The 24,298-nt window shown below is 39.7% G+C and overlaps 6 protein-coding genes across 7 annotated transcripts; 3 read left to right on the forward strand and 3 right to left on the reverse strand.

Moving 5' to 3' along the window:
• Window positions 1-343: 343 nt before the first annotated feature.
• On the reverse strand, window positions 344-6,085 carry aqz (aaquetzalli). The gene is made up of 2 exons (XM_002053119.4): window positions 5,203-6,085; window positions 344-4,708 (listed from the first exon to the last, which is right to left on the reverse strand). Exon 2 carries the CDS (start codon window positions 4,004-4,006, stop codon window positions 3,068-3,070), a length of 939 nt encoding a protein of 312 aa, XP_002053155.2. The 5' UTR covers window positions 4,007-4,708; window positions 5,203-6,085; the 3' UTR covers window positions 344-3,067.
• Window positions 6,086-6,480: 395 nt separating this feature from the next.
• On the reverse strand, window positions 6,481-9,921 carry LOC6629420 (uncharacterized). Its single transcript, XM_002053118.4, has 6 exons — window positions 9,673-9,921; window positions 9,434-9,617; window positions 8,014-9,382; window positions 7,754-7,958; window positions 7,512-7,684; window positions 6,481-7,453 (listed from the first exon to the last, which is right to left on the reverse strand). Exons 1-6 carry the CDS (start codon window positions 9,794-9,796, stop codon window positions 6,557-6,559), a joined length of 2,952 nt encoding a protein of 983 aa, XP_002053154.1. The 5' UTR covers window positions 9,797-9,921; the 3' UTR covers window positions 6,481-6,556.
• Window positions 9,922-10,341: 420 nt separating this feature from the next.
• On the forward strand, window positions 10,342-13,470 carry Tbc1d22 (TBC1 domain family member 22). The gene is made up of 6 exons (XM_032433530.2): window positions 10,342-10,793; window positions 10,859-11,063; window positions 11,253-11,421; window positions 11,475-12,006; window positions 12,451-12,674; window positions 13,034-13,470. The coding sequence occupies exons 1-6, from the start codon at window positions 10,412-10,414 to the stop codon at window positions 13,166-13,168; spliced, it is 1,647 nt and encodes a 548-aa protein (XP_032289421.1). The 5' UTR covers window positions 10,342-10,411; the 3' UTR covers window positions 13,169-13,470.
• A 335-nt stretch (window positions 13,471-13,805) lies between these two features.
• On the reverse strand, window positions 13,806-16,479 carry Sec15 (exocyst complex component Sec15). Its single transcript, XM_002053116.4, has 3 exons — window positions 16,307-16,479; window positions 15,139-16,244; window positions 13,806-15,089 (listed from the first exon to the last, which is right to left on the reverse strand). The coding sequence occupies exons 1-3, from the start codon at window positions 16,380-16,382 to the stop codon at window positions 13,983-13,985; spliced, it is 2,289 nt and encodes a 762-aa protein (XP_002053152.1). The 5' UTR covers window positions 16,383-16,479; the 3' UTR covers window positions 13,806-13,982.
• Window positions 16,480-16,783: 304 nt separating this feature from the next.
• rtet (major facilitator superfamily domain-containing protein rtet) lies at window positions 16,784-19,656 on the forward strand. Of its 2 annotated transcripts, none has more exons than XM_070207279.1 (6): window positions 16,784-17,411; window positions 17,473-17,820; window positions 17,889-17,962; window positions 18,350-18,831; window positions 18,888-19,364; window positions 19,552-19,656. In XM_070207279.1, exons 1-5 carry the CDS (start codon window positions 16,992-16,994, stop codon window positions 18,977-18,979), a joined length of 1,416 nt encoding a protein of 471 aa, XP_070063380.1. In that variant the 5' UTR covers window positions 16,784-16,991; the 3' UTR covers window positions 18,980-19,364; window positions 19,552-19,656. The 2 variants fall into 2 exon arrangements, with proteins under 2 accessions (XP_070063380.1, XP_002053151.3); XM_002053115.4 differs by having other exon boundaries at window positions 18,888-19,347.
• On the forward strand, window positions 19,607-24,203 carry Rab11 (RAS oncogene family member Rab11). Its single transcript, XM_015171758.3, has 4 exons — window positions 19,607-19,749; window positions 22,044-22,165; window positions 22,917-23,265; window positions 23,326-24,203. Exons 1-4 carry the CDS (start codon window positions 19,710-19,712, stop codon window positions 23,457-23,459), a joined length of 645 nt encoding a protein of 214 aa, XP_015027244.1. The 5' UTR covers window positions 19,607-19,709; the 3' UTR covers window positions 23,460-24,203.
• The last annotated feature ends 95 nt before the right edge of the window (window positions 24,204-24,298 follow it).

A 24,298-nucleotide genomic window follows, 5' to 3' on the forward strand; every position in this document is an offset into this window, starting at 1 on the left:
AATTAATATTCGAACTCCAATACAATTATTTTTGTGTTTCTTGTTACAATTCATAACGTCATTGAATAAAAAATTAAAATTTGAATGATTTTTAAAACGTTTTTTTCTCCATATCATTATTATTTTTTTTATTTTTTATTTAGCTTCGAATCGTATTGCGACAAACTTTGCTTTGGGGCTGGCTCTTAAAGGCCCCTGAACTTTAAAAAGGAAATTAATTTGTACTGATTGGTGTTTATTTTGTATTTAAAAAGTTATCAAAGTTTTGCGCGTGTACGACTCGAAGGTAAGTAAAAAAAAAAAATAAGCTAGCACACATGTGCGCCATTTTGGTTCGGGTACAGTTTTTCTTTACAGTATTTTTGTTTCTCATGTTGTTTCGTTTTTGCCTTTGCTTTTGGTTTTTTTTTTTTTTGTATTTTTTTGATGTATTTATCAAATGTACGTTCTGCTTAAATTGACGTCCAGTAACAAATGTGTTTTTCTTTTATTTTTTTTTATTTTAATAGCTTACACTCTTAAAAAAATGCAAAATTCTGCGCGACAAATTCTCCTCTTCATATCAACTGTATGTGTGTGTGTGAGTGTTGTGAGTGGGTTTTACTTTAAGTTTGTTGGCTAGTGTTGAGCACTGCTCAAACGTTTTGCTTGATAAAATACTCTTAGTAGTATAGTGTGTACATATATATGCATGGTATGAGTGTGTGTGTGTGTGTGTGTAGTAACTTGAAGAATACAAGCTTTAAAGCTACCAATTTCTATGACAACTTGCTCTCAAGTAAACCTAAAAGATAGTGCATGACTTTTTTGGCTTTTCTTTTCAACTCTTAAAAACTAACATCATATTATTTTCTTTTGTATAATTTAGCTGTAGCAAAAGGTTAAACAATAAATTTACAAAAAAAAATAAAAAAAAAAACAAAAGGCCAATTCAAATTAAAAAAAAAAAAAAAAAATATGCTTTAACAACAAAACTCACGCTGCTTTTCATAGTTTCTTTTCTTGTTCTTCTCACACGCAAAATACAAATAACTTTGGGATACTTGAGTTGAGTGTAGGAGAGGGTGTGGGGGAGAAGGGTGGGGGTGGGTTACATAGGTTAGGTTGGGCACTTTTTACTTAAATAATTTACATACATATTAATTATTAACAATTAATATTAAATGCTAATAATGAAAATAAGGTACTGGGTTCAAGTGTTTTTTTTTTTTGTTTGTTGTTTTTAAAGTTAATTTCAATATATGAGCATAGTTTTACATAGAAAGTAGTTTATTTGTTTTGGTTTATCTTTTCATTTTTTTTTTTTTTTTTTTTATCACCATCCTCTCTAACTCGAAGCATATTAACATGATTTCAACATAAAGCGTGGCTAATTGCAACAAAGTTTCACATTCGTTTTTCAAATAAGTTTTCGAAATTGTTTTAATTTTATTTTTTGGGTTTTAGCTGGGTTCGCAAAAACAATTTATTTGGCGATTCAAAATAAAATGTTTGCGTCCGCGCTAAATGGCCTAAAATAAATAAATTGTATATAACATATGCAACTTTTTTTAAGATATATTTTTTGTTTTTTATACAGTTATCAATATGTACAATTCAAGAATGTTTAAATTAGAATTTTAAAGCCATTTTGTGTGTGTGTGTGTGTTTAAATCATTTTACAATGTTTTCTTTTCTTTTTCGAAGTGGACTCGTTTTAAAAACTAAAATTAATGGAAGTTTTTATGCTACAAACACATGCACACAAATTATGTGAGAGGCTGGCGCTACAGTGTGAGTGTGTGGGTGTGTGTATATGTATTATATGATATCTTAAGGTAGAGAGGCCGTTGAGTTATTTCTCCTTTAGTTGTTGTTGTTGGTTTTGTTTTAGGCAAGTTGAATGCATTTTGCGCTGCTTTTGCAGCGTTGAGTTGTCGTCTTTCATTACTTTCTCTTTCTTTCTTTCTTTCTTTTTTGTTTTTGAATTAGTCTTTTGTGATTTGGTGGGTGTTATTATCATTATTATTATTATTATTATTATCATTATCATGTTATAGTTGTTTAGATTTTCATTAATTTTCCATACTCTTTCGCTGTGTGTGTTTGTATGTGTGTGTGTGTGTGTGTGTGCTCATCTCTCAACAGTTTCTCTTTCGTTTTTTAAGGTACGTTGCACATGTTGTCCGCTTGGGGAATATATATGTAAACATAAGCTGTACTTATGTATGCGCTTCTAGCGTCATTTGTTTAATTACTCATACATATTTATATAATTTATAATTTTACTTATCGATTACATTTACATTTTCAAGTCTATTTGCGTATCACGTTTATAAAACAATGTTCAGTTGTGTGAAGTTGTATCCGTTATACATACATATAGAGCCCCCTCCCCACCCGCCCTCTACCACTCCTCGTCTTGCAGTTATACAAAATTCCTACTAGCCAAGCGTCCGTAAATCATTTCTATTTTATTTGTTTGTAGGTTAAGGTTGTTGTTGTTGTTGTTGTTTCTTGTTTAATTGTCGATTGGCCTTTCAAAGTTTGCATATTGAAGTTAAGAGCTGAATTTTGTTGCTGGGTGTAGCTGCTGCTGCTGTTGTTGTTGTTGTTGTTGTTGTAGCTGTTGCCAACGGGGAATTTTGCATCTTTTTTGTTGTGTATCTTTTGTCGTTGTTGTTTTCCATTTGTTTACCTTCCTTTTAAATTTTGCAATTTTTTTTAGGTTTTTTTTTTTCTTTTTTCTTATTTAGCTTCTCAATTTGTTGTTGCTGTTTTATGATACATTTGAGATCACAAACATTACTCATCGTTTTTTTGTTTTTTATTATTGTTTTTTTTTTTTAGTTTAAAAAAGTTCAAATTTTCAGTTTAAATGATTTGTGTTTTTTTTTTTTTTTTGGTTTTTTTTTTTTGTAGTGTAGCTTTTACAATTTTTATATTTTTGATTTTTTTTTTTGTAGTTTTTTTTTTCTTTCTTTCATTTTTTCCTCTTTAATTTGCAAGTCATTGACGGTCATCCGTGTTGGGTCCTCCATGTTCAGTTTATTGTGGTTGCCATTTCGCTGCGTTTGTTGTTCCTGCGTTACGACTGCACGTTCAGCAAGAGCTTCAGATTGTGCGTATCAAACTCATCCAGAAGATTGCGCTTGGATGATTTAACCACGTAGCCGCCGCCGCCGCCGCCGCCGCCGTTCAGGCCCAATTTGGACGCGCTGCATCTGTCGCCGCGCAACAGGCTCTGCAAGGCGGGACCAGCACTGCTGGCCACCAATTTCTCCTCGGACTTGGATAGCGTCCAGTGTTGCGGCGGCTTGGGCAGTGCCGTTGGTGCCGGTGCATCAAAACACTTGCTGCCAGCAAAATGCGTCAAGGCGGTGGGTATCAGTGGATGCTGTGGCGATATTTTGCCGCCCACACCAAAGCAAGGTGTTGTTGTTGTTGGACTGCGGCGTTGCTTGCGTGCCGAGCCAAACGCAGACGGCGAAAAGCCGCCGCCCAAAATGGTAGCCGGCGATTGGCGTACCAAACTGCTGCTGCTTGTTGTTGTTCCTGCTGCTGCTGCCGCCGACTGAGGCGAACGACCACCGCCGCCGCCGCCGTTGCGCCTGCTGTTATTCGCAAAGAAGAAACCGCCGCCGCCGCCTCCGATGGCGGCCTGCTGTGGCGACTGACGCTGCTGGCGGCTACGCTGATTGGCGCCAGCGGATTGGCTCTGCAGACGTTGTTGTTGCTGCTGCTGCTGCATGCGATTGTTGGGCGTGGTGGGGGCGCAGTGGGTGGGTGATGTGCTTAAAGCTTGCTGATGGAAGTGCTGATTGTTGAAGTTTGTACTGCTGGCAATACTGTTGGAATGTGCAGTTACCGTAGGTGTTGCGGTTTCTATTGATGTTGTGGTTGTTGTTGCTGTTGTTGTTGTTGCCGGTGGTGGGGTTGTGGCGCCCTTTTTCAAGCGTATGGACTTTGCTGCTGATGCTGTTGTCATTTTAATGTTGTTTCTAACACTATTGTGCGAGTATGTCATAGTAATTTCTTGTTTTCCGTTGCTTTCACTGTCAAAAGCTTTTCCAACACTGTTGCTGATGCTGTTGTTTCTTCAATATAAACTGAGCTTTACCCAAAGCGCACTCTCGCTCTTACTCCCTCTCTCGCTCTCTCTCTCTCTCTCTCTCTTTTCGCTCGATTATTTGTTAAAATTTCTGCTTTTTTGCCTTTTTTGTTTTTGGTTATTCGCTAAATTAATGCTTAACGTTAAATATCACACGCACTTAAAATCAATATTTTTGTTTTGTTTATTTATTTATCGATATCAAACGCGAAGCTGCTACTACGTCGCTGCCTGTGCTCCTCACCTCTCTCTCTCTCCGTTACCGTTGTCCACGTCTAATTGCTTCACTGTGACAATGTTACCGGACTCTCTTCGTCTCCTACTCTTATCGCTCAATCTCACAGTAGCGGATAACGGGCGGCTGCTCACGTAGTTCCTAATTTTATTCGTCTTCTTCTTGTTGTTGTAGCTGCGTTCGGTTTGCGTCTCGTTTTGTATGTACAGTTTTAGTTATATACTTTATATAGTTTAACTTTATGTATTGTTTATCAGTCTGTTGATTTATCTCTGTTTTGTTAGGCTATCCTTCTTAGCGCTAATTTTCCAAACTCTTTCTTACTCGTGCTTTTTTCTCTTGCCTTATCGTCGTAGCTGACATCCAAGCCGGGCTCCCGGGTCCTGTTCATTGACGTAGGTGAAAATGGAAAGAAAAACAAACGAAAACAAGAATGTTGAGCAAAAAACAAGTAACGTAACGAGTACGCAGACAAATATGTACATAAAAAAAGAAAAGAAAAATAAAAAAAAAACAACACGCATACATACGAATACGTTAATGCATTCAAACTTGCTGCGACCCGCATTTTATAAGCATGTACATGTATGCGTGTATATATCGTGTATGTTCTATTTACGTCCATGGTTGCCACTTACAAAATAAGCACACGAGTTGGTAATTTTCTAACAGTTAGTGTGGCAACCTCAATTATGTCGAAAAATAAACAAAAAAAATAAAACGCATTTTTCGTTTAGCTATACACGCTCGTACGTAATTTTTATTGCAGATTGTCTATAAAATATAACATTTGACGACAATGCAACGACGTCAAACGTGTATCAATGAATCAACATATGCAACACGCGTACAATTTACTAATACAATTGCGACTTACTTTGAGTTGTAAACCTTTTCACACCAATATTGTTGTTGTTGCTGCAGTCTGGCTCGCTCGCACACTCGCTGCTTTGGTGACGCGGTACGGGAGTGAAAAAGACGACTGTATGTGTGTCGCAGTTATTGATTGCTTTGCAGCTACGGGGGGTTTTTTCTTTGCCACTTTTGTTATACTGATTATTACAAATTATTTGCATTTATATTTAAGAGTTGCCTTGTTTTCACTGTTGCCAGTTCAATTAAATTTGTTTTTTGTGATAGGTATTCTATAGGGGGAATTGTGAATTGTTTTTGTTGTCGATTTTTTTTAATGGTTATATGTGTGTATGTGTGTACGTATATATATTTGTATTTGTATGTATGTAAAATCACTTTCAAAATGGCGACGGGATGTTTGCTTAAAGGGATTCCGCTTAAAGCTTTCTCCTCTCACTTACAGACAAAGGCTCAAAAAAATCACACTTTTAACTGATTCTGATTCGGTTTTGCTTAACGTTGTTTTCTTTAGAATTTAGTGTTTTATTTTCGCAAAGTACACGACGACCATGGGCAATCGCAATCCAATAGTTGTGCCACACAAGAAAAGTTTTGCTTTTGCGTTAATTTTTTTTTTTTTTTTATTGTAGTTGGTGCTTTTGCTTCTCGTTTTTCTTTGTGTGCGATTAGCTTCACTCGTTGTACTTTGACGCGTATTAAAATATTAAACGTTACACAAATATTTGATTTATATCACTTAAATTAAAGACATTTACAATATATAATTACATATATATATTTTTTTGCAGAAATTTTAATCAATATTCAACTTTTTCTTCTTAGCTTATTCTTGCGCATATGTACGCTCTTCTCAAATTTTCCACCATGACTAACAGTCTGTCAAAGAGTGTGACCGGATTATGACATGCTGAAAATACTGGAATTAGTGATGGAAGTGTGTTGCACAAGGTTGCAATTCAAGACATCGGACTCTGGACGAAGCATACAATCAGCAAATGAATTGCAATAGCAATCGCATTTTATTACGAAGTTCCTATTGATAGATAAATTCAAAATATATCATATATATCGCCATATCCATCAATCAAAATATATCTTCTTTAGCTCAGGCCAATAAATTTTAATCTTATTTCTATCAATATGTTATTCACATAAATTGTTGACGCACTTTACTCAAATGAGCTGTTAGCTCTCTGTTATGCCATGTGAACATATTTCATCGTGTCATCATTACGGCAATATATCGATGTCATCAATGGCGCCAAATTTTAAATCCCAGTAAATGTGAAAATAGATTTATTTTTGGGGAAACAATTTTTGCCTAAAAAATTAAGCATTACAAAGCATTAACTTAATTAATAACAATCGGAAATCATATTATCATCTCGTTTTATCGCATTTAGTATGTCATCCAGCAGACAAACCAAATTATCGTTGCAATCAAACCACTCGTCCTGCTGTTTCACTAGCTTATCCAAGTCAAATTTACCGATTTCCTCCTTCCATTCGCGCACAGAAACGGCAAATTGCTTATAATAGAACTCATCAATATGTCGCTTCTCGGTATCCTCATTATTGATATGCATTTGCGTTTTAAATGTATTTTCCAATAGCTGCACATCCTGAGCGTTCAATATAGATTCGATAACATCATCTGCCTGCTCCGCATTTACTGCAGCATCGTCCACGACGGGTTCAACAGACATGGGCTCCTCGGGCGTAAATGGAAAGTTGCAGTTTGAACTTTGTACGGGCGGCGTCAGCGTTTCAATATTATTTAATATGATTTCAAAGTCATATTCATTCACCTTATCATTCATTGCTTTTATGCCGGTCACAATCAGCTTTAGCACCTCCTTGGAATATTCCTCTCGCAGACACTTAAGTATAATACCATAGTAGCCATATTGCTGCACCTCCGCCAAGACTTTCGCTACACGCAGCTTCACCTCACGTCCTGTCAGTGTAACAATTTTTTTGTGTTCCTTGGAAAATGTGACGGTGGGAAAGGCGCCATCAATCATGCCTTGATTATTGAACTGACGATTAAACTCCATGCGCCAAAAGCACAGCGCGTTCACCTTCACCTCCCAGTGATGATCGCCCACGACGCAATAGTTGAGCGTTGAGAATAACGTATTCTTATACTTGCATGGTATCTTACGGTGATCGTAGATCTTGGACAGGGTTAGTATGGCCTCGGCGCGTACAATATCATCATTTTCGCGATACAGCACGTATAGCAGATGATCCTGAAATGCAAATACAGTTATTAATGTGACAAATTATATATACACTATAATATAATACCACTAAATCCAATTGGCTGAGTCCATTTTCCCACAACGCATTGATGGGCACCATTTTTGATAGACATTTGTAGGCGGAGGCGCGCACATATGGTTCGCTATCATGCTTGGCCATTTCATAAACAATTGGTGGCATTTTGCCGTCAATAAGAAACTGTTGGAATGCGGGAAACTCTGAAAAATATGCAAAACAAATAAATTACATTCAATTTGCGTTATGCAAAAGCAGCAAAGTCATCTTACTTATGCGAGAGATGCAGGCTATGGATGTTGTCAGCTCCAAGGCGGAATCACGCACTTCCCAAGCGGTGTCGTGCATGCGTTTGACAATGATGGGACCCAGGCAAACCAAAGCCGAGCCCTGTAGGTTATCCACAAGCAGCGCCATATTGGGTGACAAAAAGTGCTCCACAGCCAATTGAACCAATTTTAGGGCCTCTACGGTGCACTGAAAGTTAACGAGATATTAAGTTGGGTTTGTTTTAGGTTCTTGAGCTACCTACAGTCGGATCCAAGTTGCAGTTTTCTAGCACAAAAGCCAAGCAGTTGACCAGACCAATTGTCTCCACGGATTCCTTCCATGTAATCTTAAAGCGCTCGATGAGCGTGCGCAGACCAACCATAACCGAATGTAAAACTTTTGGATCCTTGATGATGGCTTCAGAGCCACGTGGATATATATCAGAGTAGTTACTGGAGGTGCTCGCGCCATGGCAATCCTCGGGTTCATTGTGGTTGCTGGAATGATTGAATGCGACAACCTCACGCAATGCATAGAGCAGCGCCTGGCAGACGGTGACAGCTTGCTCGCGGTCCAGTACATGCTCCAATGAGAGTATACTGTGCACACATTTCCGGGCCAATTCCGGTGTGAACAATCCGCCATTGGTATGACCCTCTGGTGTGATAAAAGCATCGCGCAAGCTATAGCACAAACGCAACGTTTGCTCGCAGGACATTTCAAGGAGTTTCATGATGTATGTATCAAAGAGTTCGCTCTTTGACTCATCGGCCATTTTCATGGCAAACTTCATGGAGAAGAGTAGCGGCATCATGTGAAAGCAAATTAACTGATTTTCAAATGAAACACGCTGGTCCTGTATGACGATTTCCTTAGGTACTCGTGTGCCCAGCTTCTTCCACAGTATGTGATGCAGTTCAGCCATTTTGATAAAAGTAATTCCATCACTGCGTTGTATACAGAATTTCATGAGATTAAAAAACGACAGTCCAAACTCGGTGAACTGCTCCGGAGGCTCTACACAATCTGGATTCAGTATTTTCTCATGAACCAGCGTTGCAAAGTGATAACTGCAGAGTGTGCTAAGCATCTTCTCTATGTAGTACGTATTATGCGTCATCTCGACTAATTTCCAGATATTTAGGTCAAGGTTGTGGTGCTCTCGCAACAGCGAGACAATTTTTGTACGTTCCTCGCTGACCAGCGTCTGCTGTAGTATATAGCTGAGCAGATCCACCGTTGAAGAAATCTTGTGCAGCAGCTCATTATCATCCACACTGACATGTATACGCTCCTCCTCCCCGCTGGTATTATCACTGATATTATCTGTTATGTACACATTATCGTGTATGGGCTTCATAATCTCTGATAGAATCTCCAGGGTGACAGCCTCATCATGCATCTTGTCGCAGAATTTATAGAGCATCTCGTAGAGCAACTGACGTGCCTCACGCACCACGTACAATGTGTGCTCGTTGTTGCTATAGTGGATGAGCAGCGTCCAGGACCGTTGCAGTTGCAGAAATGCCAGACCCATGCTGTATTTGGTAACGGCCTTCATAACGCGTATGCCGCTTAGTTTAATTGAGGGACTAAAGTTGCGCTCTTGCGCCTGCATAAAGAACACAACCCTGAAATGTACAATGTGGTCAACAAAGTTGTGGCTGTAAATTAGCTATTACCTATGCATAATATCCAGCTCACGCAGCCGTAGCACCATCCACTCATTGGACGTCATAAAGCTGATCAGATTCAGCATGAAAGATATCACCTTGGGGTGCACTTTATGAAAATCATCGCTGATTAGAGTCAGGCATTTGTTCACCCAATCCGTGACGAAGGGCGCCTGCAGCACAAAAGCATTTTCTAAAGAGAAATAAAGTTAAAAATGCCGCCTGTTGCACACATTTCATATACTTGCCCTTCGCCTGCAGGTGCGTTATAAGCTTTTCAAAGTAAACACTGTCGGTAGTGGAAAAGTTGTCGCGCAGAAATAAGTCGAAGATCTTCTTTAGGCGCGTTGTGATCTCCTCTTGCTTTTGCATCTTTCGGCTGGGACTATTTTGACTGTTGGGTTTTTAGGCACATAATTTGGTACGCAATTTTACAAAGAATAATGAAATTTGCCTCCTTATCACACACAATAATACTCGTTTTAATTTCAGTGTGACCGAATTGCACACGCTTATAAATAAACATAAGTACCTGTTACTTACGATTACACGATAAGTGACAATAGAGGCAAAATCGCTGATGTCATATTGCTAGAAGTGCCTAACCGGCGACATTTAATATTATAATTATTATTGATTAATTAGCGTGTAAAATATATAGCACTCCATCTTATACGTTTGCTACTTATATTAAACAGAAGCTTAAATAAAAAATACTAAAAATCACTACAATCTAGGGATACGTTATAGGTAAGCACAAGATAAAGTTTAAAGATGTCATTTTTCTGTTTTGTTATTTGGCTATTATTTGCTTTAGTTTATTTTTTATAAAGCAACGTTTGCCATTTTTACATTGCTGCCCACTTGCTAAAGGCGCATCCAACAAACAGTATGCGGTTAAAGCAATATTTATTTCCTTGCACCTAGTTGGTCACACCGTTACAAATGCAATGACGCTGACACTGACATCGGACTTCGATATTTATTATGGACAATAATGTAGGGCAAACTGAAGAAAAATCAAAAATTGCACCGACAACCGCAAACACAAGCGAATTAATCGCGGCCACACATAGTGTAGCAATTGGAGCCAAGTCACCAACTAGCATTTTGAGAAATTCAACATCGTTTTGGAAGAACAGCGGCCGTGCTGTGCCCGGACGGCCCAGTCCAAAACGCGATTTTCTCGACAACACAAACAGCAAGTCGGGCGCCGGGACTGTGGTGCAGCGTGATCGTGGCAACGTTGGCGGCATGGTGTCCACCTTTCGTGACTATCAGCAGTCGGTGAGCGATGCCTGGGACACGGGTGACGATGAATTCTGCATCATAAGCAGCACCGAGGCAGCAGCTGCCGCAGCAGTTGGGGGTGAACCACAAACAAAATTGAAATTAGACGACGGGTTTACATAGAATTTGGCGTTAATTTTTCAGATGCCACACGCATATCGAGGCAGGTGTCACAAACGGTGGCGCTAAACGTCATCGAAACGCATTCTCGCAGCAATCAAAACCACGTCACAACCAGCGAGGCGACCGACACGAATGTTAGCAACGCGGATCTGATAGCAGGCGGCGCGAGCTATGCGGAAGACATCAAGGAGGATCGCAGAACATCGCATGACAACAACGAAAACAGGTGAGGCGGGAAAGGGTCAACGGCTGTTTTCAGTTGTGTAAACAGCGGATATGCAAACAATTCCGAAGGGAAATTTCTATTTAAACCAATCTTTCACGAAACGATTTTTTTGAACTTAAACAGTTTTAAATATATATTCGGTTCAGGCTTGGTCTTTATTGCATTGAATTATCATTATACTTCTTGTAGATCTCGCTTGCGTAACTATCCGGGACGACCGCAGCTGCAGAAGATTAGCAGCAACTCTCAGGATGGTGAATATGAGACGAAGATTGAGAAATTCCAATTGCTGCTCGACTCACCGCAGCTCGATTTGGTGGCGCTCAAAAAACTCAGTTGGTCGGGTGTGCCGCGAAAGGTATGTGGTCAAACAGGGCACAGAATACAATTAGAATTTATTTCTGCTTGCAGATGCGCGCTGTCAGTTGGCGCTTGCTATCGAAGTACTTGCCGCCTTCGGGCGAGCGGAGAAATGCGGTGCTGCAGAGCAAACGTCAGGGCTACCAGGATCTGCGACACAACTATTTTAAAGTGGATAGTCAGGATGAGACGCAGCAGGACACCTATCGTCAGATACATATCGATGTACCGCGCATGAATCCACAAATACCGCTCTTCCAGCAGCAGCTCGTCCAGGAAATGTTCGAGCGTATACTCTTCATTTGGGCCATACGCCATCCAGCCTCGGGCTATGTGCAAGGCATCAATGATCTGGTTACGCCTTTCTTCATAGTCTTTCTGCAGGAAGCCCTCTCGCCAGACACAGATCTTGAGAAATACAACATGTCACAGTTGCCAGAGGAGACACGCAATATTATTGAAGCCGATTCGTTTTGGTGCCTTTCTAAGTTTCTCGACTGCATACAGGATAATTACATATTCGCTCAACTGGGCATACAAGAGAAGGTGAATCAACTCAAGGATCTAATACAACGTATTGATGGTAAGCCCTATTATATCATAGCAAGAAGCCTTCTTTGGTTAACAAACAATGCATGTTCTAATACCTAAAACCTTGTGTCCGATCGATACTTTCTATGACAACTTTCTGTTATGGTGTTTCGATCTGTACATTTTCATTAATATGGCCTTAGCACTGAGGGACCAGGAGAGATCAAGAACATACTATATATATATATATATATAGATTTATTACAATATCGTGACATATCTATTATACCCTCTGAAAGCGTATAATGAGCAAACAGATATCGTTTAGCAGCCAGTAATTATAGATCCATTTTGCACAGATATATATATATATATATATAGAAATGACTTTAACTTTAACAGTAGTTCTGCGTAAAGCCTAATTACCCCTTTGATGTATATATATATATATGTGAAAATCAAAAATATTTGTAATTTGTTTCGCCCATTTTTACAGTCAATCTGCATCGTCATCTACAGACACATGGTGTTGATTATTTACAATTCTCATTTCGTTGGATGAACAATTTACTGACACGCGAACTGCCCCTGCACTGCACAATTCGACTGTGGGACACATATCTGGCCGAGTCCGATGGATTTGCGCTCTTCCACCTGTATGTGTGTGCGGCCTTTCTGCTGCACTGGAAGGAACAGCTGATGCAACAGAATGACTTTCAGGTAACTAAGACACATCCATGGAAGCCTATCATAATCACATTACGAAATATTTAACAGCTCAGACTCCATGAGATATAAAGTTAGCATTTTTACAGTTTTCGATTGATTTTAATCATTTGTCGAGTTTCACGAGTAAACAAATATGTTTTTTTCGAAGACCTGATTTCTTTTAAGCTAGTTAAGTCCAAGTTTTCATAAGATTAAGCTTGTTCAAAATAGATTATATTATTTATATGTTAGAGCTCAAAATCGATAAAAATATTTGATTTTCTGTTGTCCAAACCGCTCTGCAAAAGTAACATCCCAAAGAAACAACTGATTATTCTGGAATTTAATATTTTTATATTATTTTTTTATAGGGTCTCATGTTGCTGCTACAAAATCTGCCAACGCATAATTGGTCCGATCGCCAAATAAATGTGCTGCTTGCTGAGGCGTTTCGCTTGAAATTCACATATGCGGACGCGCCCAAGCATCTGGAGACGAAGAGTTGACAAAAGCAATCCGGAATGATGCATATACGATACGTAAAATAGAAATTAGTGTTTACTACTTTTGCTGGTATACATATATATATATATTTATATATATATAGACACACTCACACACAAACGTAAACATCATACATATTACATATTATATATACAATTTGTTATTATCTCTTGCTTTCGTTTTCTTATGTTTGTGTGTTTTGTTTCCTAATTTAATTTTGTAGCTGAACTTTTATAATACGCTTTTCTGTACATAGATATGAAATTCAAAATTCCAAATACAATTTTACAACATTTAAGTAGAATTCATATATTCAAGCTACAAAAACTTCCATGAAGCAAAAGGAAATAACTATGCAGTGAATCCAGTTCTCTAAATAGTGAAATAACGCGCAATCCCAAATGAAATAGTTAAAAAAAAAAAACTGTGCTTAAATTTGATATAAATAGAGCAATCAATGCAATAACGAAAAATGTAGTTAATCGTATTAAAGAATATACATAAATATATTCTATAGTTGACATATAAGTTTGAAATTATAATATAAAAGAACACTTCGAAACATGATAGAAATCTAATTAAATTTCTATATAACAATATAAAAGTTACATTTACAATTGACTTTTAAATTCGTTAAAGTTTTAAGTTTTTGGAACATCTCATTTTATTTGGGCGTTATTTCATATTTTTCGATAGTTTGCTCAATTTAAAGTTATCGCGTGATGCTCTTGAATTAAATTCCACAAGAATAAAAACTACCTTATTAAGCCAGGTCTGTTCTATTAACCAGATCTATAAAGTTTATAAAGTCGCATCCTAACTCTGCCGTTCGGCTATGTGCTTCAGCTGCTTGAGAACCGTCTCCAGCAGCTTTTTCTTATCATTTTTGCGCACCAGCGAGAAAATTGGCTTCTTGTCCGCCTCGCGTATTTTCTCCAGTATAACAATAATAGACTGCGGCTGCACCAGATGATAGCGATTCTCCTGCTTGCCATAGTCATGGAAATACGTGCTCCACTCCTCCAGTATAAGCAAATCAAGCAGCTGACGATTACGCTGAAAATATTTGCTCAGCTCGCCATCATGCAAGCCCGGCACTGGCTCCGAGGCGGCAAAGAATTCGCACTGCATCAAGTCTAAATTGATTTGGGTCAGTGCGCCCGTGGAGATCTGCTTGACCTCCTCGTCATACAATATAGAGTAGATCTTTTCGGCAATGTGCTCGCAGGTGCGACGACAGGCGGCCTGGGCTATGTGTGGCAGCTTGTAAGAGAAGTTATCGAAGGTGCTCTTCAAATAGGAGATCATGTCCGTGATGAAAGCAGAGGCAATACCCGGTGGCTCTACCAGCAGCCAGTCATAGGCGCTCAGCTCAAAGAACTCGTCAATTTTAGAGCATATCCGTACTGCTACCTGCTTCTCGGCATCCTGGCGTGCCACATGAAACATGGCCGAGGGCGTTTGCGAAATGCTTCGCTCTGTATTGGTCATGTGGCAGACAAACTCATCCAGAAAAGGACCAGCCTTGTCCAAATATTGCGTATCAATGATGATCTGTATAAGCTGAATGAGCGTAATGTTTGGCTGGCGGAAGACCACTGAGAGACAGCCACTAAAGCTGCGCGTGAGCAGCAGATTGGCCGCTTTGCGTACCATGGCAGCCACCTCGTTGGGCGAGAGTGTCAGCTCCTCTGCGAACTTCATGCAGGCATACATAAACTCCTTGGCCTGATGATACACCTCCGGCACCATGCGTGAGAAGGGAAACTGTTTGGGAAATGGTGCATTCTCCAGCTGTTCAGAATGGAAGGGAAAGCGCTCGATGATGCACTCATACTCCTCCACATTCTCCACCACCATGGGCACAAATTGCTCCTTGTCCAGAATCTCACGGAATACATGAACCCAGCGTTGCAAGAGAACCTATAAAAAGATAATTCAAGTAGCCGTAGGAGACATCTTCTGGACTTACCTCATTGTAATGATCACGCATATCGTGCAGCAGCTCCCACAGAATTTGCACCGTGTAGCCATAGCACTTAAAGGTGTTGATGGACAGCATAATGAGGTTCTTGATGCGCAATAGGATATTTGGGTCGGTGCAGGAGGAGGAGCTCATGCTGATCTCATTGACAAACTTGGTTAGCGAAGTAGACCACAGCTCTTCAAGGTAGCTGTTCGTGACCACTTCGCCTGCGGTGTTTTTCACATGATCCTCAACCACAAAAAATCCCACAATTGCGCATATGTACGTCTTGTAGGCTTCCAAATTATCGTGCATATTCGGCGGTGGTTGCAGCACCAGTTTAGACTGATCACGCCGCTGCTGGCGATAGTCCTTCTCAAAGTACTCCCGTTGGCCCAGCACCATGTAGATGTGGAGGCAGCGATAAATGGGTGAAAAATCGATTAAATCCTGTGCGCTTACATTGCCTCCATCATCGTCGTTGCCACCGTCAATGCCGCTATTGGCCTGCTGTTTGTGTTCTTGTATAATGGCATTGATATCTCGTTTCTGCAACTGTTTGGTGTGCGTAATGGCCAGTTCACCAATCCGAGGAGAAAATTTACGTATGTTTTCCAAAAACTCACGAAAATCGGCTGCCGCTGAGCGGCGTATGTTCTCCTTTATGATGGGTATCTGTGTTTGCATTTGTGTTGCAAATCGATAGTTGTGCCGCTGCAGTCGCGACAGGTGCTCCGTCTCAAGAGTTTCCAGCGTGCGCAGTGCCTGATAGTATTGCTTGTTTTTCGCCTGCTGCGTGAATTTCATATAACACTCTAAGGCGGGCAGACAGGATTTAAGCGCCTCAATGGCGCTGGCTACATTCGATTCGATTTGACGGGCACGTACCAGCTCATTGCCCTGCTGAATGAGGGAGGCGCTAATGGTGCGCAGCGATGTGTCCAGCGAGTGGACTTCATCGTGCAGCTGCTTGGCCTGCGTTCGGACCTGCAGAAGTTCCTGTATGGAGTCAATAAAGCCCTGATAATACAGATTGCATATGCGTTCGATCTCTTTGTCGTGGCTGCGTACGCGTTGGTCCAGCTGTTCGCTGATTAATTTGCTATTGTTGCCTGCGGGTAAGGTGGGCGTCAATGGAAATTATGAAGTGCACGACTATAAAAACAAAATTTACCCTCGAGTATTGAGCGGAATGTGGGACCCCAATAATCATCTACGGCCTCTATATCCTGTACCGTGACTTTAGACATGATTTGCACTTATTCTTAGTTTATTTATTGTATTTTTTCAATGTTCAGCCAGGTTTTTGTCATTTGCGGTTGTTTGAGTGTTGATCAATGCGCTTCGCACAGCTGTGTGTGAACGTTTTGCAGCACGGACCAAAACGAGTAGATAGTTCTGGTAACAAACTACGTAAGGGCACACACACGGAACGATACGGAAACAACCTGTTGCTGCTATTTAGGGGTCAGTTCCAAGCATTGCGGATTAAAGTGACGACAACAAATTGTTATGCCACAGCTAAATGCCGTTGATTTCTATTGGGGAAACCTACATTTATTTATTTATTTAACTATACAAGCATTAGTGTAATCATGCTGTTATAAGCAACATCGCATACACATATTCAAATGCTCATCAGACAGTCTGAACGTTGCTTGATCCTAATATTCAACTTTCACTTCGGCTGCTTCTTAGCGGCTTACTTGGAGTACCGCTTTTTGTTTGGGCCAAGTTGTTGGGCGCACAAACAGTTATGCGGTCGTCGTCGTGTCATCAGCTCCCGCAATAAGACAACAAATTTATGTACACGCACGCAATTGGGCGCCTACAACAAAAACAACAACAACAACAACAACATGACTACTTTACGGAATCGGGAGAATACAAGAATACCGGAAACGGAACAGCAGTTGGGAAACAGCAGCAACGATAACAACAATGGGAAACCTGCTGTGCCCAAGGAGAAAAGTGATCCCATGATATATATTATATTTGTATCACTGCTATTCGATTTGCTGGCGTTTACCATCATTTTGCCTTTGTTGCCATCGCTCTTGGAATATTATCGCGTAAATGATAGTTCCGGCCTGTATGCCTGGCTTACGACGCGCGTGCGTTGGTTCCAGCAGCTTCTGGGTGCACCGGATCGGTATTTATCGGTGCTATTTGGCGGCTTTCTGGGATCTATGTTTAGTTTTCTACAATTCCTGGCCAGTCCCATTGTGGGAAGCCTCTCGGACTACTATGGACGCAGGCCCGTTTTGTTGATTTGCGCTGTAAGTTGGTCCGTTGCACATAAGAGACGCAACTGTCAATCATTAAACCCTTCAATTGCAGTTTGGCATCGCGCTATCCTATCTTATCTGGGCATGCTCCAGCAATTTTGCCCTATTTGTGCTGGCACGCGTCGTGGGCGGCATCAGCAAGGGCAACATTTCGCTCTGTATGAGCGTCATCACGGATGTGTCCAGCGTACGGACACGCGGACGCGGCATGGCGCTAGTTGGCGTTGCCTTCTCGCTGGGTTTTATTGTGGGTCCCATGATTGGCGCCATGTTTGCCATATTTTCGGATAAAAGTGCCAGTGGAGGCGCCTGGTTTGTTTTGCCCTCTCTGCTGGCACTGGGCTTGGCGCTGGGCGATGTGCTTCTCCTGGCGATCTGCTTACGTGAAACTTTACCTCAGGTGCGTACTAGGACACTTGGAAAATTCAAATGCTGTCTCATTTCTGTCCTTTTTTCCACCCTTTGCAGGCCAAACGCGCTCGTGAAATTTCGTCTGCGCTGTCATACGGTCTGCAATTGCTCAACGTCTCTTCTATATTTAAGTAAGTTTTTTCTATTTTTGATTTAATTAGCAAGTCAAGTTTTCTAGCTGTTGCCGCCGGCGTCGATATCTTTTCGCCCACATGGGCACGTTTTACCTGGGGCTTATTTGATTTGCCTTATCAATCGTTCGTTTCGTCTAATTGGAAATATTTGTATGATTAAACAATCACTTGACCGCTTTACGCATAATCTTGATTTTATTTCGATTACCCACGCTATTAATATTATTTCCAAACGAACGCGTGCAATATCCTGCCTGGGCAAACAAATTTGTTCTTGGATTACATTTAATATTGAGCTTGAGTGAATCTGTTTGTCGAACTGCACTTCAAATGTTTTCACTTTTGATTGAACACAATATTTAATTGTTAATTTCATTTTTACAGATTTGCCGCCATCAAAAATGTGCCTAGAAAGGATACGCAGGCGCTACGAACCATTGGATTAATTTATTTTCTTTATCTTTTCCTATATTCGGGCTTGGAATTCACAGTTACCTTTCTGATGTACCATAAGTTTGGTTACAGTTCAATGGATCAGGCCAAAATGTTTTTGACTACGGGCCTCGTCATGACCCTGCTGCAGGGTTCGGTGGTGCGTCGTCTGCCGGAAGCGAAGATCAAGAGTTATGCCATATTCAGTCTATATTTAATCGTGCCAGCATTTGTCTTAGTTGGCCTGGCGCAGACTAGCCGTATGCTCTATGCGGGCATGATATTATTTGCAATCTCCACCGCTTTTGCCGTTACCTGTCTGACCACTTTGGTGTCCAAGTACGGCAACGATGATCAAAAGGGTTCAGTATTAGGTATATTCCGTTCGCTGGGTGCTTTGGCACGTGCTTTGGGTCCAGTTGTGGGCTCTATAGGTGAGTCTTATAAGGCATTCGATTTCAATTCCTTTTAAAGCTATATTTGTTTTTAGCGTTTTGGTGTTTGGGCTCGAAAATCACATACATTGCTGGTGGACTCCTGCTTTTCTATCCAGCATTAGCTTTGCAACGTGCGCGTATATGAACGTGTTTCAAAGTGCTTTTAGTACAATAAGAACAAAGTTTTATATTTTTTTTCTACAGAACAATCAGCAACCGCTAGTATTACTTGCACTATATACTTAATATACTCTTTTTCTACCGCCTATTCTTGAAATGTTTTAAGCAAAAATATAAAACATGTATATATTATGTAAAGAAATTGGGTTTTCCAAGTGTTATAATTATCAGTTGTACTTTTAAATTGTAACGATTATGGACAACAGTGACGTCATCAACATGGCGTTCCAACTAGAGTTATGGGTATCGAGTACTTGTAGCTGTCAGTTGTATTGCCATACATGCCGCAGCCTACTTCACGTCGTTGAATATATTGGGAGTGACTAAGTCTAAGTGAGTGTGTGTCGCGAGTAAGAAAATTATAAATAAATACATAAAAAAGCCACAGAAAGTGGCAAACTGTTATTGGACTAACTGTCGCACAAAGGCTGCCTTGGGTGGAACCAAAAATTACTATCAAACAACGCCCATTTGCAATCGAATTGATATAATTTTTCTTTCTTTTTATATTGTCCCGATTACAACTACAAATAAAAGTGTACAAAGTGTGAGAGCATAATACACGAAAAAAAAAGAATAGAAAAACGCATTAAGAACGGCGGCGCGCAAGGATTATTGGATTTTACCTAACACAGACACACAGGCATCCCAATCGGTTGGAGTAGGAGGACCAAAACATTTAAAAACACAACAAAATGGGTGCAAGGGAAGACGAATACGATTATCTTTTCAAAGGTAAATTATGAACGTGAATTTTAGTTTTCGTGCGTGCAGCCATAGCCCTTGCAATTAATTATCAGCTAGCCGGCGACTGGTTGGACTGGTTGTGGGACGTGGGAATTTTAAACAGGAGCAAAGCTTGACTTGCGCTTATCCGTTCAATGGCACTAATTGAAACTAATTGGCATAACCAATGCAGACATGGTTGTCATACGTATATATGCGTATCAATTTGTTTTTAAATGGTCTCTGATCGCAATATTTGGTGAAATTTTCAAAGCAATATCACAAAATACGCCCCCTGGCGTTGTTTTATTGCATTCTGTACAAGCTTAAAATTGTGTTGGATTTATATGCCCTTTGCTTTCTCGTGCTCTCTTTACTCGCTGACAAGAGGTCCCTCCGCCCCCTTCTTTGCTCCATACACACCCGTAACTACTTTGCCGTTAACTGCTGTCAGTTTGTCATTGTGTTTCCATTGCCGTTCGTTCTTCGCTTCTGCTGCCAGCAGCCAGCATGACACGTTGCATAAATCGTAATAATAATCGTGATAAAAGGCATATAGTAATTGTTATTACGTTGATTAGATTTTCAGTATATTAATACCCGAGAAAGTATGTATTCACGTATATATAGGTATGTATATTTGTATTTTTAAAGAGCAGCGTGTATTATATTTTCTTGCCATTGGCTTTTGTATTGAATTTTCGCAATTTCTTTTGCATATGTTTATTTCGCTCACATCTGCTGTGAGCTGCTTTTGTTGTTGTCGCTCTCTCTCTCGCTCTCTTTCTTTCTCTGCCCACACTCTCAATCGCCAGTTCAAGTTATTGTTGTAGTAACTTTACATTAAGCTGCGTAGACGCTCAGCGGATGTTTAAGCCTGTGTTTATCGCTTGCACAGTGTGACCATTTTGATTTTCTTCAGACAAAATTCAGTTAAATAGCTCACTTTTCAACCCTAAAATAAATTTGTACCGAATGCGGGCAACTAATTCATGAACCGGCAACTAATTCTCTCTCTCTCTCTAGCTCTATTTCCAGTCTAACATATGTAATTTCTTTGTTTGTCAACTTCAAGTAATTGTCTGTGTGTGAGCTTATTCTGCGGTCACCAATTCACAATTTTCTCTTACTCATGTTTGCATGCGAGAGTTCTTCGTATACATTACTACGCTTTAACAATTGCTCTTGATATTGTGGAGCCCCGCTCCGTTTAAATTGTGTCGAAGACAAAAATCGTAAGGGGCGAGCAATTGCATTAAGCGTAAGCATTTTTTTTTTTTTTTTTGTGATGATATGCAGCGGTAATTTGACTATTGTTCAGGCACATAATCAAATAATTATTTGACATGCTTGCAATGTGACTCATAACAATTAAAAAAAGAAGAAGAAAAGCGATAAACGCATAATCGCTGGCCAATGCCAATGCCAATGACCAAAATCTAAATTGCACAATTAATAGTTCTCATTACTAAATATATAATTACATATGGATGTCTATAATGATGAGAGCAACATTATTAGCATGCTTGGAACATATGTAATTTGTATTAGAACAAAAGCAGATCGTTAGAGAGAAGTTACCTAATGAATCACCGTTACTCGTGAGCAGCTGTGAAGCAATCAAAAGCAATGCTGATAACTCCTCACTTATGGCGCTCATATTTGAGAGTGAGAGCGGGAGAGAGAGAGAGAGTAGAGCAAATATTGTCGCATAGCAGATAAACAAAACACGAAAAGGTGTCAAAAGTAGAACTAGTAGACGTGACAATAAGAGGTAACTGGCACGCCGAATATATTATCAACATGTAAATAATCTCAGCAACAGAAGAAGAAAAATTAAAACAATCGAGTTTATATTTATTTTTTATTTTTTTATTTATATGGTATATGTATGTTTATATAGAAAGAAAATCAAACTGTCCGTTAGTAGAGCTTTTACCGTATTTGTATGCATATAAATATATTGTTTAAAAGACACCTTTAAGTCACACACAAACGTTTACGTTGTGCTTGGCGCGGAGACAACGGCGGCAGGGAATGGCGCCATAAAACGCATGGTTTAATGGCCATCACTGAAATCCCCCGAAAGTGTAGAAATTTATTGCGCCTGCCTGCTGACCTTCAGGCACGCGCCGCATTTTGCCGATAACTGAGTGCGAGGACATGACCCGCGCCCGCCCCGACCAACCAACCAACCAACCAACCAACCTATTGAGCAGTCTTGAATTATGCAATTATTAGACAGGAGTCGTCAACTAATTCTTACTGTTTGCTAATATTTTTGTAAACCATAAATTTTGCAGTTGTGCTTATCGGTGACTCTGGCGTCGGTAAAAGTAATTTGCTGTCACGTTTCACGCGCAATGAATTCAATTTGGAGTCCAAGTCCACAATTGGAGTGGAGTTTGCAACGCGCAGCATAGAGGTGAGTACCGTGGGAGTTTCCATCAAGTGGATAGAGAAGGCTTTCAGTAAAATTCGATGATGCTTTCTGAAAGGCCACTTAACTGGGTATATTGATGCTCTGTCCAAGAAAAGGATATAAACAATAAATAGCCGATATGAAAAATATCTGAATATTTAAGATATATTAGCAATGTTACTATTTAGACATAATAGTTTTAAACTACATCCAATTATTAATTTAATCAATTCATTATTTTTTTTTTAAATATCCGTGTAGAGGGTATTATATTTTGGTCATAAAATTAGTAACGCATAGAAGGAGACATGTCCGAGTCCATAATTATACATATTCTAGATCAGCATCAACAGCCGATTTGATATAGCCGTGTTTGAAGCTATCGTTGTTATCGTATCAGTTTCAGTATGCTCCTCATATATATTGCATCGGAGCGCTTTATCATATAGTTTTTTTTATTTAGATAACTCATATATATGACAAATCTATTCAACATCAGACCAATATATAATGTAGCTTCCATAGGAGAGTTAGATGGAAAAACAGCATCTTATATGGCAGAATATTCTGTTTAAAACTCGACGCTTAAAAGTTTCTTTATTCTCACATAAAAAAGGCAAATGCTTACAAGGGTATTTTCTATCTCGGCTTACTATCTCGGTATTTATTTCACTATATTATTAGCAATACCATGCTGAATATTTTATAAAAGCTCAAATTGAATAAATATGTCGTCCGTCTACTGCCTCGCTAGGTCGACGGAAAAACAATTAAGGCGCAAATTTGGGATACGGCAGGCCAGGAGCGTTATAGAGCCATTACCTCTGCATATTATCGCGGTGCTGTTGGGGCGCTGCTTGTCTACGACATTGCCAAGCATTTGACGTACGAGAACGTAGAGCGATGGCTACGGGAGCTGCGCGACCATGCCGATCAGAATATTGTTATTATGCTGGTGGGCAATAAGTCCGATTTGCGGCACTTGCGCTCGGTCCCGACGGATGAGGCGAAACTGTTTGCGGAGCGCAACGGTTTAAGTTTCATAGAAACATCAGCTCTGGACTCGACAAACGTTGAAACCGCATTCCAAAATATACTCACAGGTGAGAAATGCTCAAGTAGTACAATAACGAACATAATGTTAATTCAAATAATTCTTACAGAGATCTATCGCATTGTGTCGCAGAAACAAATTAGAGACCCGCCTGAAGGCGATGTCATTCGCCCCTCGAATGTGGAGCCCATCGACGTAAAGCCGACTGTCACAGCTGATGTTCGTAAGCAGTGCTGTCAGTGACCGCCCCAAGGATACGCCGCGGCAGCAGCAGCCCCCCGCAGCAACAGCCAGAACAGCAGCAATAGCAAGAGCAACAACAATTACAACTACAACAACGGCATAAGATGTTATTTTTTAAACCACAGCCACAAGCAGTTTGTCATATATGCATAAAAATAATAATAATAATAACACCAACCGCAACATCAACACCCGGCTGTAGTTAACTGCAGTTTAAACTGAACTTTTATATATAAATGAATGAATATATATAAATGAATAATGAATAATATATTGCAGAAAGATTCAATGGCTCTTCGACATCTGAAGAAAAAAATAGGAAAGAAAAAGCGAAACACTAAAACACTCCAAATTCAGTTTAAGCTGTAGCTGTAACTATAATTTATATAAATATACATAAATGCTAATATTAAAAATATTAATATTAATACTTTTCGCAACATAAATATATAGTTGTAATTTTCAAAGAAAAAACAAACAAAAACAACTAAAACATTGCTAAGTATGTTCTATTAAGCACCGCATTGTTTTCCAGCAAAATTAGGCATATTTAACAAGCATATTATGAAGACAATTTCGACCTGGCTCTGTTTAATTATCGTCTATTATTAAATTCCCAAAAATTCCCTAACCTGATCCGATTTGTCAGCGTCGGAGCTGCTCTTGTCGTTGCACTCTTTTTTTATTGGTTAATGTAATACCTTTTTTTACGTATGAAATAAAAGTGAAACTTAAATCATTAAATTTCAAATAGTTCTAGCATGTGCAGAAATGTTTACATCTATTGAAATTTAAATTTTATCATTGACCACATGAATTCTTCAAACACTAGCTGATAA

Source organism: Drosophila virilis, chromosome 2, assembly GCF_030788295.1.
Source record: "Drosophila virilis strain 15010-1051.87 chromosome 2, Dvir_AGI_RSII-ME, whole genome shotgun sequence".
NCBI classification, from domain to species: domain Eukaryota; kingdom Metazoa; phylum Arthropoda; class Insecta; order Diptera; family Drosophilidae; genus Drosophila; species Drosophila virilis.